Genomic DNA, 18,418 nt, shown 5'->3' with positions numbered 1-18,418 from the left:
AAAATAAACTAAGAATTAAGAGGATTAATAGATTAATTAAAGAACGTAATAGGTCTTGATTAATTTTAACTTTACGAAAGTAGGATTAAATTAATTAAAGCACTCTTTATCTCACTCAAAAGAGTATTCAAGGATATGAGAATTAATCTCCTAGTAATACATAATTTTCATATGTTTGGTTAACGAACCAAAATCTCAAAATAGCTTAAATATGAACCCCATAACTGCAGAATTGCCTTTTATCATTGTTGACTGCTAATTGATTTTAATTACTTGCACCTTTATTCTTACCATATTGCATTTAGCTCAATCCATTTCTTACAATTTTAGTGAAATTTTCTATTCAAGCAATTTCTTAATTGAATTTACAAATATATCCTTTAATTCCCAATCTCTTCATTTAATTAGTTGTTAATCTAATTTTAGTTTAGTTTAGTATATTTCTATATCGAAAATTCAATTTAAAAGCACAACTTTTCGAGAGAACGATATATTTTCTATTCTACTTAAACAACCCGTGCACTTGCGGTTGGGCCACATCATATACATATACATATATATATACATATACAAGTATATATATACCACATCATACAAACACACACACACACACAGATATATATATATATATATATATATATATATATATATATATATATATATATATATATATATATATATATATATATATATATATATATATATATATATATATATTTTTTTTTTTTTTTTTTTTCTTCTTCTTGTTGTTGTTGTTTTTGGTGTGTTTGAAACTTATTTTATTTTAATAAAACAAGCTTTGCATTGTAACGCCATATTTTTCTGCATTAAAATGAAAAGGTTAAAAAGAGAAACAAAAACCTTGCATTTGAACGCCAAAAAATTGTTTTTGGAATGTTTCAAACTACATTTTTATATAACAAACTTTGTATTAAAACATTATTTTTTGTGCATTAGAATGCAAAACTTAAAAAGAGAAACAAAAATACCAACAGCAAAACATGCATGTGTGCATAGAGAGAACGTTCCATGCATTCAAATGCAATTTGCATCTCTTTTTTGTTGATTTCAATTAGCACCCGCCGATTAACACAGGATTCCAAAACTAGCCGTTGATTCTTGTAAAAGAGACCTAATTTTAACTGTTGGTTACGTAATATAAATATCCATTTTAGAGAAGCTTTCAAGGCACATGCATGTTTACCATCTTTTCTTCTCTTATTCTAGTGTTCCATTAAGATTGCTCATTCGGGTGCTCAAGTGACAAACCACATTTGATCCTGGAGGATTTACAGAGTCACATGCAGGCTTCGGGTAAAGGCTGATAAAACCTTTAAGGACAGTGATCCCATGTTTTGCTGCAAATTTGTTCCATCCCTTGCTCAACAATTTATTTTTATTTTTATTTTTTTTTTAAAGTATCCTGGCTAGTTTGTTCTAGGATTTGGGTATCGCATAATTTTTAGTTACTAGCGTTTAGAGTTGCTTATATCCAATAACTTCTTAATAACAATTTTAAATAAAAAATGTTCTTGTGCGTATTAAAAAAATTTAAAATAAAACCATGACATATTCAATATCCTTAACTAGGTTAAAAATTTTTCATACATTAGTATATACTTAATTTGTTGATAAATAGACCTTTGATCAACTCTCAACATGACCAAAGTCCCTCCTTTTTTTAGTATAATCGGTTTCAATTGAAAGTCGAACTCTAGACTTCATAGTTTATGAAATGATTTCAATACTACTGGGTTAATGTTCATTGGTCAAAGTACTCACAGCAGTATCAAGTAGTCTTTTAAGGTTAAAAAAACTTAAATATATATTAACGAAAGATACCACTTGATTTAGTGTCACCTCCGAAATAATCAACTTAATTTAGTTATTGGATCTGAGATTTTATTTTTATATTTTTTTTCTGATGAGCAGGTTAAGTCAGTGGTTTAAGTAAAATGGAATTATACACCGGTGAGAGGCCAAGTGTGTTCAGACTTTTAGGGAAGTATATGAGAAAAGGGTTATATGGCATCCTAACCCAGGGTCCCATCCCTACTCATCTTGCCTTCATATTGGATGGAAACAGGAGGTTTGCTAAGAAGCATAAACTGCCAGAAGGAGGTGGTCATAAGGCTGGATTTTTAGCTCTTCTGAACGTGCTAACTTATTGCTATGAGTTAGGAGTGAAATATGCGACTATCTATGCCTTTAGCATCGATAATTTTCGAAGGAAACCTCATGAGGTTCAGTACGTAATGAATCTAATGCTGGAGAAGATTGAAGGGATGATCATGGAAGAAAGTATCATCAATGCATATGACATTTGCGTGCGTTTTGTTGGTAATCTGAAGCTTTTAGATGAGCCACTCAAGACCGCAGCAGATAAGATTATGAGGGCTACTGCCAAAAATTCCAAATTTGTGCTTCTCCTTGCTGTATGCTACACTTCAACTGATGAGATCGTGCATGCTGTTGAAGAATCCTCTAAGGATAAATTGAAATCCAATGAAATTTGCAACGATGGAAACGGAGATTGTGTGATTAAAATTGAGGAGATGGAGTCATATTCTGAAATAAAACTTGTAGAACTTGAGAGAAACACTTACATCAATCCTTATCCTGATGTCTTGATTCGAACTTCTGGGGAGACCCGTCTGAGCAACTACCTACTTTGGCAGACTACTAATTGCATACTGTATTCTCCTCATGCACTGTGGCCAGAGATTGGTCTCCGACACGTGGTGTGGTCAGTAATTAACTTCCAGCGTCATTATTCTTACTTAGAGAAGCATAAGGAATACTTAAAATAATTTGTTTCTGTTCCTAGCTCATCCTGCTTTATTCGCGATAGTTAAGCTTAAGCATATCCTTGTAGAATAAACTCGGAAACTCAAGCATGGGATTAATCCTTGTATTGTAGCAAATTCCGACATGTTAAATTTTTGTTATGCTTTTGTTTTGTTTCAATTCAGAGCTGTAAACTCTGCTAGCAGCATGGAGTCACCAGGTGAAGTGTGTTTGTGCTTTCCAATCTTTTAAGTGTTTTGAGATGTGTTTCTTTGTGTACTGATGTTGCTACTGCTGGGCTCTTCACCAAGATTTGGGTCTTGTTTTCATTTTAGCTTTTTTGTTTTTTTTAATGTCGTTCTGTTTATTTGTTCACCCTGGCTATCCTTTGCTTGATTTCGTCAACCCTTGGCTAGATTATTTTGGCTGTTATTTTTTGCGATCTTATCTTGGTTTGCACTCATTTCTCTGTTTTTTCACTTAGCATGTCATTTTCTAGATTAGGGGTATGGAATGGTCTATTAACCAGGGCTTTATTTGAGCATGTTCATACTAAATTTTTCCTGAAATTTAATAAATAACTTACTCTCTTAAAAAAAAAGTGTTTTTACTTCATTTACAAAAGTGAATGGAGCTTGAATTTATTTTCTTATTTGGTTAATTTGTCTACTTAATAATGGAATGAGAAGTATTTTTAAGAGGTGATTCTTTCCTTTTTTATCATCCTTGATCTTACTTTATTACTTGATATGGTCTTTTATTTCATCCCTTATTGCATGGCAACCTGAAACTATACTTACATTGTTGTTATAAAAAAATAATGCTCGTTTGAGCTATGAAACTAACAAATTTGTTTTTTCTTTTTTATTAGAATCAATAATTATCTAAGATTGAACCACCACCATGCAACTATAGTCACTACTCATTCTTAGAGGTGTAAAAGAACTGACCTAAGCTGAACTTTGAATAATTCAGACTCTGATTTATTATATTATTTTGAAACTCAACTAATGACCCCACTCAAAAATTAACAGTAAAAAATAATGATTCATCCATTTTTTTTAAATAATTATATAAAAATTGTAGTAACCTCAAATAAAAAAAAAGACAAGTTAAAAAAAATTTTCTCTATATATTTTTGTAAAATTTTAAGTCAAAAATAAAATATTATATTGCAATAAAGCCTCAACTATTCTTTCAAATAATATGTACATTTAGGGCATGTTTGGTTTAATTGTTGAATACAACTGATAGCTATTAGCTGATAGCTGTTACTGTTAGCTGATAGCTGATAACTGATAACTGATGATAACTGTTTTATGTTAAGTGTTTGGTAAAATTATATTTAGCTGTTGCTGTTGATACGTGAAATAATTAATAAGGGTATATATCATATAATTTATTTTATTATTTAAATAAATATAAAATTATAAATTTATTACATTATATTATTTATTTTATTAGTAAATTAAATATATAATTATTAAATTAATATATTATATTATTAAATAAATATATAATTATTAATCTGTTATATTATATCATTTATTTTATTATTGAAATAAGAAAATAATTATTTTTTAAGATAATTAAATAATTTTAAAAATATAGATAAAATAATAAAATAATTATTATTGTTAATAGAAAAATTTATAATTAATTTTAAGTTTTTAGATATAAATAAATATTTTATATTTTATGTTATTAATAAAAAATATTTTAACAAAATTGAAATACGTTAATTAAAATGCTAAAATTACAAATAAAAAATAAAAATATTAATAATATTAATTTTTAAGTTAAATAAAAAAGGATAATATGGTCAAAATAAAAAATAAAATCAAATCAGCTATCAGCTAATGAGGATGGGTATCATATCAATTGTCCATCAGCTATCAGCTGTATTTTTTTAAGCTTGCTACCTGTTTGGGTGTCTATCAACTATAAGCTGTACCCAATAGGTAAACCAAATACCCCCTTAGTCTTTGTCTCCTTCTCATATTTATAAGAATCACAGGTTTTCTCCCTCTCTCATCTCTCTTTTCTTTATCCTTTTTTTCATTCTTTATCAATTGGCTTTATACTTTTTTTCTTTTCCATTTATGTGAGAAATACAATATAATTGTTTTTAATATAAATAATATGTTTCAAATAAAGGAGAGATCATGATGAAAAATTCATAAATTTACCAATTTGCACAATTATTATAAGTAGAGTTATTTTATGCGGTCATAGATTTCAACTTTAAGAGCTTAACAATTGTTTTGCTGAGATGAATGCCAAAAATTACTTCTATGTATAACTTAAATCCAGTTATCCAGATTATTCATTTTCATCATTGATAAATAAAAATTGATTTGTCTTGCTCAATTTTACCCATGTGACTCTTCTAAATGGAGCTTTTGGCACTCGATAATCAACTTGAGGCATATTACTGATATGCACTCCAATGATGAGTTTGCAATCATTAAGAAAATTGGTAGTCTCTCTCCAAAAGTAGTCCAAACAAAGAAAAATCTAATATGTCTATTAGTTTATTTGCTAGTGAAATTAACATTGATATTATCTATTGTAATTTTTTTGTTTGAATTGAGCAAAACAAAATTTTTTTGACCTGTTGACTCAATTTATTGGCCCCATCCCCAGGTCACTTTAGTTTTAATATACAGCTTGAGCTTGCTCATTCCAAATATACTAAACTCAAGCTCAGCTCATTTAAAATTTATTTATAATATAGACAAATTGAGCTTGAGCTCGGCTCGTCTCAAACTCATTTATAATATAGAGCTCTATTCATTTCAATCTCATTAATATTGTTATATTAAGTTAAAATTTAGTTCAAATACAATTATTATCCTCTAGTTCACTACACCAAATTTGTTATGTTGAGATGATATGGCCCAATCGCAAGTGCATAGGTCATTCAAGTAGTACAGAGAATATATCGTTCTCTTAAAGAGTTGTGTTATAAATTAAATAGAAATATACTAAACTAAACTAAATTTGGATTAACAATTAATTAAATGAAGAGATTGAGAATTAAAGGGTATATTTGTAAATTTAACAAAGAAATTTCTTGACTAGAAAATTTCACTAAAATTATAAGAAATAGATTGAGCTAAATGCAATATGGTAATAATAAAGGTGCAAATAATTAAAAATCAATTAACAATCAACAATGGCAAAAGGTGATTTTGGGATTTTGATTGGTTAACCGAATATATGAAAATTATGCGTTTCAAGGACATTAATTCTCGTATCCTTTGAAAATCCTTTCGAGTGAGACAAAAAGTGTCTTAATTCATTTAATCTTACTTTCGTTGAGTTAAAATTAATCAAGACCCATTAGATTCTTTAATCAATCTATTAATCCTCTTAATCCTTAGTCTATTTTTATATCTAAGTTAATTAAGTCTAATTTCCTGATTATCTATCACTGGATTTTGTCCTTTTAGTACTTCAACCAAGGATTAAGAACATAACTTAATGAGATCCTACACTAAGTATGTCATTAGGCACACAAGAAATGGATAAAATTTTGTAATAATAATAAAATCTGGACTAACCAACTCAAATCCATAAAATATCTTAAATATTACATACTCAACTCTATAATCTTAAAAGAACTACTCACTATTCATGTTTAAGGTAAATACTTAAACAAAAGAAGAAGTAAAAGATGAAAAGAAAACTAAAACTGAAGAAGCCCAATGAAGGAAGTGCAGAAAATGGTAAAAATGAAGAAGAATCAAAGCTTCAGATGGGAATAATGAGGTTGTCGGCTCCTGCTCCCCTTCTTTCCAAATCTTTCTTTCGACAGCAAAAATGAGATAACAATGCTTTTATATCCCCTAACATAAACCATAAAATGGACTAAAAATGGTGTGTGGTAAGGTCATATACGTATGATAAAATCTTGCTCCATCAGCCAATTAATGAGAGAGTATGTAGTCAAAATGTGCCCATACAGTGTCTTATTTGAAGTCAAAATTAGAGAAAATAAGTAAAGACAGGTTTGAATAGTCATGCAAGTCTTTATGCACATTTTGGTAAGCTTCAAAGAATTTCTGTGAAGGTGCATAAGCAGGTGCATACGCTATACAAAAAGTTATGCACATTTCAACAAGTCTGGAAGATTTTTCGATCAGCTGCAAGGCTATTGCATAACCTATGTATAAGGCTATGCAAGTTTCAGCATGTTTAAATTCATCCTCCATGAAGGTGAATAGGCTATGCAGGAAGCTATGCACATTTTGGCAGATTTGCAATATTTATTCGGTATCTTGCATAAGATGGTACATAGCCTATGCACTAGGCTATATAACTTTTGGCAGCTTAAGAATTTCTTGCATTTTCTGGACACAAACTGCATAGGCTACACAGCTTGATGGTTGTCAATTAAAAATTAAATTAACTAAAATTATCAGTAATGAAATATTTTCTGCAGTAAGTGATAATCCAGGTTGAACCCTAGAGACTGTGTTACTAAATTTCGTGCACTGGTGTAACAGGAAAAGAAAAGGTGGGGGGAGTTGTAATACTAAATCAGAAGAAATTAAAGAACTGAATTTAGGTATGAAACTCTCAATTTAAACGAACTTTAGTCCAAGGTAATTCGCATTCCAATGCATGACTCGATCATAGACAAAAGAAATACAATTATCTCTTATTGAATACTTAACATAGATTTACCAAACAGCGAGGTAAAACCCCTAACTTCCCTGTACTCATCAATTCGAGCTCAGCGCTCTTGTTGACTCTAATTATTAACTGAATTGGTATTAAGCAATCCTCATCAAATTAATAACTGCTTTAAGAACAGAAAGTAGTTAAGCTGAACAACGATTTATAGAGCATAAATCATTTAATTCACCCTATTATTTCCTTAGGTTATTATCGAAAACTTGGATCATAATCAATAAAACCTAATTATTACTCACATTCAATCTTACATAACAATTATGGATTATGAAGATGAACTAGCAATTGATCACATTAAACAATTAACTAATAGGCCTTCTTAGCAAATCATTCAATAGATCAAAAATAATGAAATCAGGAAATAATAGATATTCAAAAAGGCATAATTTAAATTAAGAACCTAGTCTCACAAATCATGCATAAAAACTGAAATCCCTTGAATTGAATTTAAAAAAGCTTAGGCGCTCATGGCTTACAAAAAAATAAATAAATAATAAAGAAATTTAAAACTATGGATGTGAATGGAGAATGAAGGTGTTGTGAAGGTCTCCAAGCTGTTTTGAAGGTCTGAATGGATGTCTCGAAGCTGCTGCCAAAGATGGTCTTTATAATCAAAAACCTAATCCCAAAGATAATAACCAAACTTGAAAAATTTTTGAAATTCAAAAAGACAGATTTTCTGCTCTGTAATCATGGCCGATTTTTAGCCACTTTCGTTGTGATTCTGTCTCTGACTTCTTCAAGAAAGTTGTAGCTCTACTTCTTAGCTTTCCAACGGGTACTTATTTGCCCAAATCGGAGGTCTACAGCCCAAGTTATTGGTCAAAAACCGAAACTAGTTCTGACAGAGTATCCAGCCCATAATGACGACTTCATTGCCATTTTTGACAATTAAAATGGTCTTATCTCGCTTCTAGCCCTTCACAAGAATTGTAGAGGTGGTTCTTAAGGTTCAATTGGGATTGGGTTTGCTTCATTTGGACCTTCGAAGCTCCAGATATAAAATAAATCCCAAGACTAGTCATGACACATCAAGTGTGGGCTTTTGTAATAGATCCATAGCTCATTTTGACAACCTTGGAGACTGATTTGGGCTTTAGTCCCTCTTTGTCATTTGTAGTGCTCTGACTTAGCTTTTCAATGAATTAAACAGTATTGGATTTGGAGACCCACAACTTTAGAAACACCTGAAAAATATAGTAAAGATCAAATACTGAAAATTTCTCCATTTAACACAATTATTCCAACAACTATCTAAAAATATGCCTAATTGATAATTATACTTTAATCAACTGAATTAGGCATAAAAATACACTAGAAACATTAAATGTGATGGGAGTAAACTTAATAAATTATGCAGTTATCAAATTTCCCCACACTTATTCCATGATTGTCCTCAAGCATGACTTAAACTCTCAATCAACTCCACTTAAACTTAACTTCACTATATCACAACATTCTAACAAAAGATTAGAAGTTTGAAAGAAGAGGCAAGTAAGGTAATAACTATCATAATAAATTCTATCAACACCATACCAATATATCAATAATTTTCCAACACAAAACAAAAGGCTTGAAATCAATTAAGCTCACACAATTAAAGTTCCATAAAATTTTAAATCAATACATACCAAAACACAAGGCTAATTTATCAAAGCACAACAATTATAGCTCTTTGCAAATCTTAGAGAAGATAGAAATGGCCCCCTTTTTTCTTTTTTTTTTTTTAATTTTAATTTTGAAATTCGTACTTCTCTCTCGTCACAGTTGCTCTTTTTTTTTTTTTTAACCGTCACCTTCAGAAAAGTACCTTGCTCATATCCTAGCTAGCTTTTAGCCTAAGAATCGACATGGGGTTCATGAAGACCCCTGGTTACTTTGCTTAACTAAAATAGTGGAGCAATTTTCAAGTTCAGCCTTTTATTTCCTCCAATTTATGCATCTACATATTATAAAGTGACATGATAGATTAAACAAAGTTTTGAAATATGCATGATACTAGTTTAAAGCACACATAACTAATCATTTCACCATTAAATCAAGCCTATATGATTTATGCAGGAAAAAAAAATTGCTCTATGGTATGGAGAAGAGGGAAAATCCATAATTAAAATTACTATTACCTTGCCTAAAATCTCAAAAATTTAACCTAAAATAGAAAAGTCATTTCAAGGACAAAGCACTTCTCTCCGAGAGTTAATATAGAATCATGAATCAAGCTCACGAGAATTTTTTTTTTTAAATTACAGCAATAATTTCTCCTCCCCCACACTTAAAACTTACACTGTCCCCAATGTAAAGCCCAAATGCAAAAGAAAAGAAAATAAAATAGGATAAGGGAAAGAAAACAAATCTGATTGTGGCTAACAAGCCACCCATGGGTTGCCTCCCAAGTAGTGCCTTTGTTTATCGTCGTTAGCTCGACATGGCAAAGCTCCTTAATCTACATAAATTGGGTTACTCAATTTGAGCTCCTCCACTAAATGCTCCTAAAACTCCTCATAAAATGGCTTGAGTCTATGATCGTTGACCTTGAATACTTTGTTAGTTCCTAAACTTTGAATTTGAACTGCACCATAAGGAAACACATTAGTAACAACAAAGGGTCCAATCCAATGAGAACGCAACTTACCAAGCATCAACTTCAATATGGAATTATACAACAAAACTTTTTGCCCAATCTCAAACTGCTTTCTTAAAATTAGTTTGTCATGAAATGCCTTGGTCTTTTCTTTATAGATCCTAGAATTCTCATAAGTCTCAAGTCGAATTTTCTCTAATTCATGCTATTGTAATTTTCTTTCTAACTCATCCTCCATGCTTAACTCAAAAACATCCTGCACAAATGTATCAACAACATCAATAGAAAAGACAGAATGATCATCAACAGGATACTTCATGGCATCAAAGATATTAAATTTGACAGTCTCCATCAAACTCCATAGTTAAGGTACCATCATCCACATCAATTTTTGTCTTGGCAGTTTTTAGGAAAGGTCTTCCAAACAAAATCAAAGCTGACTTTGATGTGGGAGCACTATCCTCCATATCCAGAATGTAAAAATCTGCAGGAAAAATCAATTCTCCAACCTACACCAACACATCCTCAACTACTCCCAATGAGTAAGCATTAGAACGATCAGCTAACTGAATAATGACACTGGTTTCTTTCAAAGGACCCAAATTCAGAGTCTGGAAAATTGAATATGACATAACATTAATAGATGCTCCTAAATTTGCCATTGCACCTTCAAATCTAGAATCACCTATTTTGCAAGGAATAGAAAATGAACCTGGATCCTTACACTTAGGGGATAATTTTCGCTGAATTAATACCGATGCATTTTCCCCCACACTGATCTTTTCATTATTCCTCAACTTGCACTTTGTAGTGCATAATTCCTTAAAGAATTTAGCATACCTAGGGATTTGTTTGATTGCATCAAGTAAATATATATTAATCTCTACCTTCCTGAAAGTCTCTAAAATTTCTTTCTCTTGTTCTTCTTTCTTAGTCTTGACCAACCTGCAGGGGAATGGAGGCAGAACAGAATTATTAACCTTATTCAGTTTAGGTTTAGTATTTACCTCAACTTCAAGAACTTTGGACTCTTTTGCTCCTTGCTTCTTCTTTTTCATTGACTCATGTGGAGTCTGGTTATCAACTTCTTTCCCACTCCGCAACATTATAACACTTGCATTTTCTCTAAGATTCATGATTCTTTGTGATGGAAGCTTTCCAAAACCTTGAGCTTTCAGCTTACTCACAGAAGAAGCTAATTGACCAATCTGCCTCTCTATGTTTTGAATGTTATTTCTGGTCTCCTGTTGAAACTATTGTGTATTGTTAGCCAAAGCCTTAACAATTTCATCGAGTGACATACCTTGATTTGAGGGAGGTGGAGGTGGTTGATTCACTTGTGGTCTCTACTACTGGTATCGATTTTGTACAGGTTGATTCCCATAACTCAAATTGGGATGATCTCTCCATCCTGGATTATAAGTATTAGAAAAGGGATCATACCTGCGTTGTGGCTGTCCATAATTTCCTACTGCATTAGCATGTTGCATTGATTCATCCTCTTGTAATGCAGGACACATGTCAGTAGCATGACCCGAACCCGAACAAATTCCACATACCTTAACTGTTTGCATGTTCCCTACAGCCAATTACCTCACCAAAGAAGTTAAATTAGAAATCTGTTTCTCAAGGTTAGATGTACTTACCTCATTAACTTTTTAGGTGTGTGATCCATTCTCATTCCAAACTGCTGAGAGTTTGTTGCCATGTTAGCAATCAGCCTCTTTGCATCTTTTGGTGTTTTGTCAACCAAAGCTCCTCCACTAGCAGCATCTATCATATTGCGGTCCATTGGTAGAAGTCCCTCATAGAAATACTGAATCAAAAGCTGCTCACTTATTTGAGATGGGGACAACTTGCACACAGCTTCTTAAATCGCTCCCAATACTCATACAAACTCTCTCCATTGTACTACCGGATGCCACAAATTTTCTTTCTTATGCTGGCAGCACGGGAAGTATGAAAATATTTCTCCAAAAATATCTACTTCATCTCATTCCATGAATTGACGGATCCAGAAGGAAGGCAATACAACCAATCCTTAGCTGTGCCTTCCAGGGAGAAAGGGAAAGCTTGAAGCTTAATCTGGTACTCTGAAACTCCTTGAGGTTTCATGCTAGAACACACAATATGAAATTCCTTCAAATGCTTATGTGGATCCTCACCTACAAGACTATGAAACTTAGGCAACATATGGATTAGTTCAGATTTTAACTCAAAAGCAATGTTTAAAGCAGGGCATTAAATAGACAAAGGCTATTGGTTTAGATCAGGAGCAGCCAACTCTTTCAAAGTTCTAGCAGCCATGGTTTCATTTTTGAAATCTGAATCCGAATCCGAACTTAATTCCTTTGGAGACTGGACTCCTTCAGATGTACTCGAAATCTGCTTAGCTTGCTTAGCCAATTTTCTCAACTGTTTAGCTATTTTTTCTACTTCAATGCTGAAAATTTCTCCATTTAACACAATTATTCCAACAACTATATAAAAATATGCCTAATTGATAATTATACTTTAATCAACTGAATTAGGCATAAAAATACACTAAAAACATTAAATGTGATGGGAGTAAAATTAATAAATTATGCACTTATCACAGCTTATTATGCAACTTTCGGCAGCCTTCAAAATCTTCAATTCTTAGGCTTCATTTTTGGCATTTTTGAATCTGGAATTTACTCTTCACTAACACAATTAGCTTTTAGTCCTTCAAAAATACAATTTTACCAACAAAATGAAACAAAATTATGAATTAATTCAAAATTTGACAATTATGAAAAATTAACTAAATAATTAATAAAATTAACTAAAAATGGCTAACAAAAGAATAAAATAACTATGAAACTTAACCTAAATAACTATATGAAATGCTTATGCCATGAGACTTAAAATTTTTTTTCAAAAAATATTTATTTACCTCTATATCCTTTCAAATACAAATAAACATTTGTCTCAATTACTGTTGTCCCTAAATATAATTAATGACAGATATAGAGACAAATTATATCTTATGCCAATTTAACTTTTAAAAATAAATATATTTGTTCGGAAAATAATTTATAGGGATTAAAAAAAAAATTGACTTCGTTTGCCCCTAAAGTAACTTTAGAGGTTAGTCAAAAAATTCATCACTGTGGCCCCATTGGCTGGGATTTGAAAATGATGGCAGGGGAGGCACTTTTATAGGGAAAGTTAAGGCCTCTCTAGCACTTTGAAAACGATGTCGGACTTCTTTGGTTTTTTTTTTTCTTGTTATTATCTTTTTAATTTATAATTTCTATTTTCAATTTATATAAATAATTTAAAATTATTAAAACATTTATAGTTAAGTAGTAAAATTATTTTCATCTAATTTTTGAATTTTTTCTAAAAATTTAATTTTAAAAATTACTTTATGATATAAGTGCAATTGTTTGACTCACCCTAAATAATGGTAATATATATAAGGGAAAAAGTATAATTTGGTATCATGTACTTTCACACTTTTTCAATTCAATTATTGAAGAAAGTTCCATTGTAAATTAAAGATTATACTATCGTGCCATTAGCACTTTAGGGATTGAATGGCTAACGTAATTAACTGCACAATGCCACATCTAGCGTGGCATGCTGATGTCAACATAACATCTGACATGGTATATTGAAGTCAGTGCCACATAAGCAAATCCATAGATTGCAAAAGGATAAAATTATATGTCCCTAAATTGTAAATAAAACAAAATTCCAGCCTTAAATATGTTAAAAGCACGAAAAATTATTAAAGAGATTGAGAAAGGGAGAGGAAAGAAATTAAAAACAAAAAGTTACGAAAAAGGGTGGTATGGGGGAGGGAGAGAGAGAGAGAGAGATAGTGAGAGAGAGAGGGGGGGGGAGGAGAAAGGCATGGGAGAGTATCTTTCTCTCTCTCTCTTGTCTCTCCATATCTCTCTCATTTTGTCTCTCTCTCCTGTTAAGGAGATCTTCTGTCATATCCCTGTAATTAACATATTTCCCTTTTGCATGTATTTCCTATTGAGAAGATCTTCCTAATCGGAATTGTTTGCTGTCATATCCCTGTAATTAGCATCTTTCCTTTCTGTTTGTATTTCCATATTATTCAGGTTTGCCTTATATAGGATTCTTCTCCTGTATAAATTGCAATTATTCTTTTCAATGAAAGTATGAATAATCATCTTCTTTCAAGTATTCTTATGGTATCAGAGCACTAGCCAAACGGCACAATCAATTTTTTTTCCCCAAGCCATGGCCAACATCACCCCTTCTCAACCTCCATCATCCAATCCAAACACCTCCACCATTTCTGCCACCTTCACCGAGACAATCACTGCTGTCACAACTTCTGTTTCACCATCCATTATCCCTCCAACCTCTTTATCACATCAGCTCTTCCCACAACTTTATATACCCAATTCAAACATAAGCTTTGCTCCTTCATCTATCCCACACATACCACTGTCATCAATGACTTCTGTCTCCCAACAGATCCCAATGCCCAACGCTACTGGTAACTCCACAAATGTCCCATTCCCAACCTCAAATCAAACCACACCAGAATCAGCTCTTATATCCATTAATTCCAATGCTCAAGCCCCTCTTAAACTTACCTCCACCAATTATCACTCTTGGTACACACAATGGAGATCTCTTTTAATTGGCTATGGCTTCACCTCCTATGTTACTTCACCACCAACAGCACACCAATTGGTGTCTGATTATTGGAATCGTCAAGATCAACTGCTTCGCAGTGCTATTATAGCTTCATTATCATCTGATATTGTTCAACAGGTGTTAGCATCAGACACCACATATGCAGTGTGGCAAACACTGTATAATTTATATGCAAGGCCATCCCGTGCTCGTTTACTTGGCTTAAAGGAATCTCTTGCCAATGCACAAAAAGGAACTCAATCCATGACTTCCTACTTGCAGAACATTAAATATTTGGTCACCACCTTAAACTCCGCAGGGTCTACCTTAACCATGGATGATATCACTCTTCATGTGCTCCATGGCTTGCCTTCCGAGTACAATGGTATTGCAGATGCTCTTCGTACACGAGATACTTCGGTCTCATTTGACGAACTCTACGAAAAGCTAGTGGATTATGAAGCATACTTACAACGCAAATCCATCTCAGTTTCCAGTCCAGTCACCGTCAATGCAGTGACTCGTGCCAATAATTCCTCTGCTACTCGCATCAACAAAAATCCACGACCTTCCAATGGTCAAGGTCAATCTACTGGTTCTAATCGTGCACCTCAGTCTGGAAATCAACGTTCCAACAATAGACAGAATACAAATCGGGTTGTTTGTCAACTTTGTGACAAGCCTGGTCATGTTGTAAAGCAATGTCGTAAACTTCAGGCAATCTTTCCTTGGCTTGGGAATCAACCATCTTCCTCATCTACCAATGTTCCTCGGGCAAATTTTGCTTCTACCAACAATACAACTGACTGGTTAATTGACTCTGGTGCATCCCATCATGTGACCAATGATCTATAAAATTTATCCCTTCACTCAGAATATGATGGAGCCGAAGATATAATGCTTGGTGATGGTAAAAGTTTAAGAGTGACTCACTCTGGCTCCACATCCTTACCCTCTTCTCATAGACCTCTACATTTATCACATGTTTTATGTGTTCTTAACATGCAAAAGAACCTTATTTCTGTTTATCAATTATGCTCTACCAATAATGTTTCAGTTGAATTCTCACCATGTTCTTTTATTGTGAAGGATTTCAGCACGGGAGCACCTCTAGTAACAGGAAAGCCTAAGGATGGAGTTTATGAGTGGCCTCTTCAGCATTGTTCTTTCTCCTCAAATAAAGGTTCTCTTGCACTCTCTACAAAATTGTCTAATTTCTCTCTTTGGCACTGTCGGCTTGGTCATCTATCGTCCCCTATTGTCCGTCAAGTTTTGAAAGTCTTAGAAGTGTTTGTTCCTTCTAGGTCATCCAATTTTGTTTGCAGTTCTTGTAAATGCAATAAAATGCACAAACTATCTTTTGGTCAATCTTCAATAAAATCAAAATTCCCTTTGGAATTTATTTATTCCGATGTGTGGGGACCTGCTCCTCTTTCTGATGTCAATGGTTACAAATACTACCTAATTTTTGTTGATCATTTTACTAAATATGTGTGGTTATATCCATTAAAGGCCAAGTCTGATGTTTCTTCTATTTTTCCAAAATTTAAAGCCACTGTTGAAAAATTCTTCAATCATCAAATTATTTCTCTACATTCTGATAATGGGGGTGAATTCATTCATCTACGTGATTTTCTTTCTTCACATGGCATTTCCCATTTCCTTACCCCACCACACACTCCTGAACATAATGGTATGGCTGAACGTCGTCATCAACATATCGTAGAAACAGGACTTACCTTGTTGCATAATGCAAAATTGCCTCTCTCTTCAGACTGCCGTTTATCTTATAAATCGTATGCCCACACCTATTTTAAATAATGACTCACCATATTTGCGCATTTTTGGGTCTTTACCCAATTATCAAAAATTACGTGTGTTCGGTTGTCTATGTTTCCCTTGGCTTCGGCCATACTCCTAGAGCCGCGCTCAAGGCCGTGTGTCTTCTTGGGTTACTCTCAAAATTAGAGTGCCTACTTGTGTCTAGATCCCTCTTCCTCTAAAATTTTTATCTCTCGTCACGTGGACTTTGTTGAGGATCAGTTTCCATTTGCTCAGTTGACATGTTTTCAACCTCGGGTCCATGAGAATGTTGTGTAAGATTGGGTTCCTCACTATGTGCTACCTCTTTCTCATTCGATACCACCTGTTTTGGCCAGCTCCTCCACTCCTTCACCGTCTACTGTGGTGCCCAGCAGCATTAATAATTCTTCTGATACAACTGAGCATTTATCAGGTATGAGCACTAATTTGCTTTCTTCCCCATATGTTATTTCCTCTTTTGCAGATTCACCACCCACTTCTTTTCCTACTCCTACACAGTCTCAATCCCTACCCATCACTAAAGCTGTAATTCCTTTGTCAAGTGACTCCATTCCCAAAAATAACCATCCCATGCTTACAAGAGCTAAAAACAATATTAGAAAACCAATTCAGAAGATGTGCTTAACCACTCAAATAACCACCACTTCCCCTTTTCACAAAACCAAAAGAGAGCCCAGAACAGTCACTCAAGCTCTTAATGATCCGGACTGGAGGTCTGCTATGCAGAATGAATATGAAGCTTTAATGCGTCAAGGAACATGGTCTCTTATTCCACCAGATTCCTCTCAGCATTTAATTGGTTCTAAGTGGATTTTTCGAATTAAAGAAAATTCAGATGGGACTCTTAACAAGTATAAAGCTAGGCTTGTTGCTCAGGGGTTCATTCAGAGGCCTGGAATTGATTACATTGAAACATTTTCCCCAGTTGACAAGCATACTACTGTTCGCGTACTCTTGTCCATTGCAGTGGCTGCTAATTGGCCTTTGTGGCAGCTTGATGTTAATAATGCGTTCCTTCATGGGCAGCTCATAGAGGATGTCTTCATGGCTCAACCAAAAGGCTTTGTTGATGTCTCTCGACCCAATTATATGTGTAAGCTTCACAAGGCCATCTATGATCTTAAGCAGGCACCTCGGGCTTGGTACTCAGAATTACGAGATTATTTATTCTCTTTGGGTTTTAAAATGTCCAATTCAGATCATTGCTTATTTATTTGCTCCACTGCTGGTGTTACTCTCTATTTGGTTGTCTATGTTGATGATCTCATTGTGACAGGTAATGATATTAAGTTTATTAATCAGTTTATCAGCAAACTTGGGCATCGATTTTCTATTAAAGATCTTGGCTCTTTGAATTACTTTCTGGGTGTGAAGGTTGTTAGAACTGATCATGGTTTGTTTCTTTCTCAACGGAAGTATATTGAGGACATAGTTGATCAGACTTTAATGACTGGTGCAAAACCAGTTCCTACTCCGCTTGCTGTCGGTAACTCTTTGTCTCTCAATGACAGTGCCTTATTGGATAATCCCTCTGAATATCGTACAATTGTTGGCTCTCTACAGTATCTTGGGCTCACTCGGCCAGATATTGCTTTTGCTATAAACAAGCTAGCTCAATTTTCTGCTACTCCTACTGTTAATCATTGGGCTGCAGTTAAAAGAGTTATTCGCTATCTTATTGGCACCATTGACAAAGGTCTGCAATTTCATCGTCATTCTTCTCTGGTTCTTCATGCCTTCTCGGATTCTGACTGGGGTGGCGATAAAGATGACCGGTCTTCTACTTCAGCTTATGTTGTCTTCTTGGGCAAAAATCCTATTTCATGGAGCTCTAAGAAGCAACGTGTGGTTGCCAAATCATCGACAGAAGCGGAATAT

At 33.4% G+C, this 18,418-nt stretch overlaps 1 protein-coding gene across 2 annotated transcripts; it reads left to right on the top strand.

Moving 5' to 3' along the window:
- The first annotated feature begins 944 nt into the window (after positions 1-944).
- Positions 945-3,219, top strand: LOC110667932 (rubber cis-polyprenyltransferase HRT2-like). 2 transcript variants are annotated; one of them, XM_021828933.2, is made up of 2 exons: positions 945-1,314; positions 1,933-3,219. In XM_021828933.2, exon 2 carries the CDS (start codon positions 1,956-1,958, stop codon positions 2,808-2,810), a length of 855 nt encoding a protein of 284 aa, XP_021684625.2. In that variant the 5' UTR covers positions 945-1,314; positions 1,933-1,955; the 3' UTR covers positions 2,811-3,219. The 2 variants fall into 2 exon arrangements, with proteins under 2 accessions (XP_021684625.2, XP_021684626.2); XM_021828934.2 differs by having other exon boundaries at positions 945-1,360.
- The last annotated feature ends 15,199 nt before the right edge of the window (positions 3,220-18,418 follow it).

The sequence above is a fragment of the Hevea brasiliensis genome, chromosome 17, assembly GCF_030052815.1.
Source record: "Hevea brasiliensis isolate MT/VB/25A 57/8 chromosome 17, ASM3005281v1, whole genome shotgun sequence".
Classification (NCBI taxonomy): domain Eukaryota; kingdom Viridiplantae; phylum Streptophyta; class Magnoliopsida; order Malpighiales; family Euphorbiaceae; genus Hevea; species Hevea brasiliensis.
The sequence above is the reverse complement of the archived record's forward strand: the minus strand, read 5'-3'. Positions and strand labels throughout refer to the sequence as shown.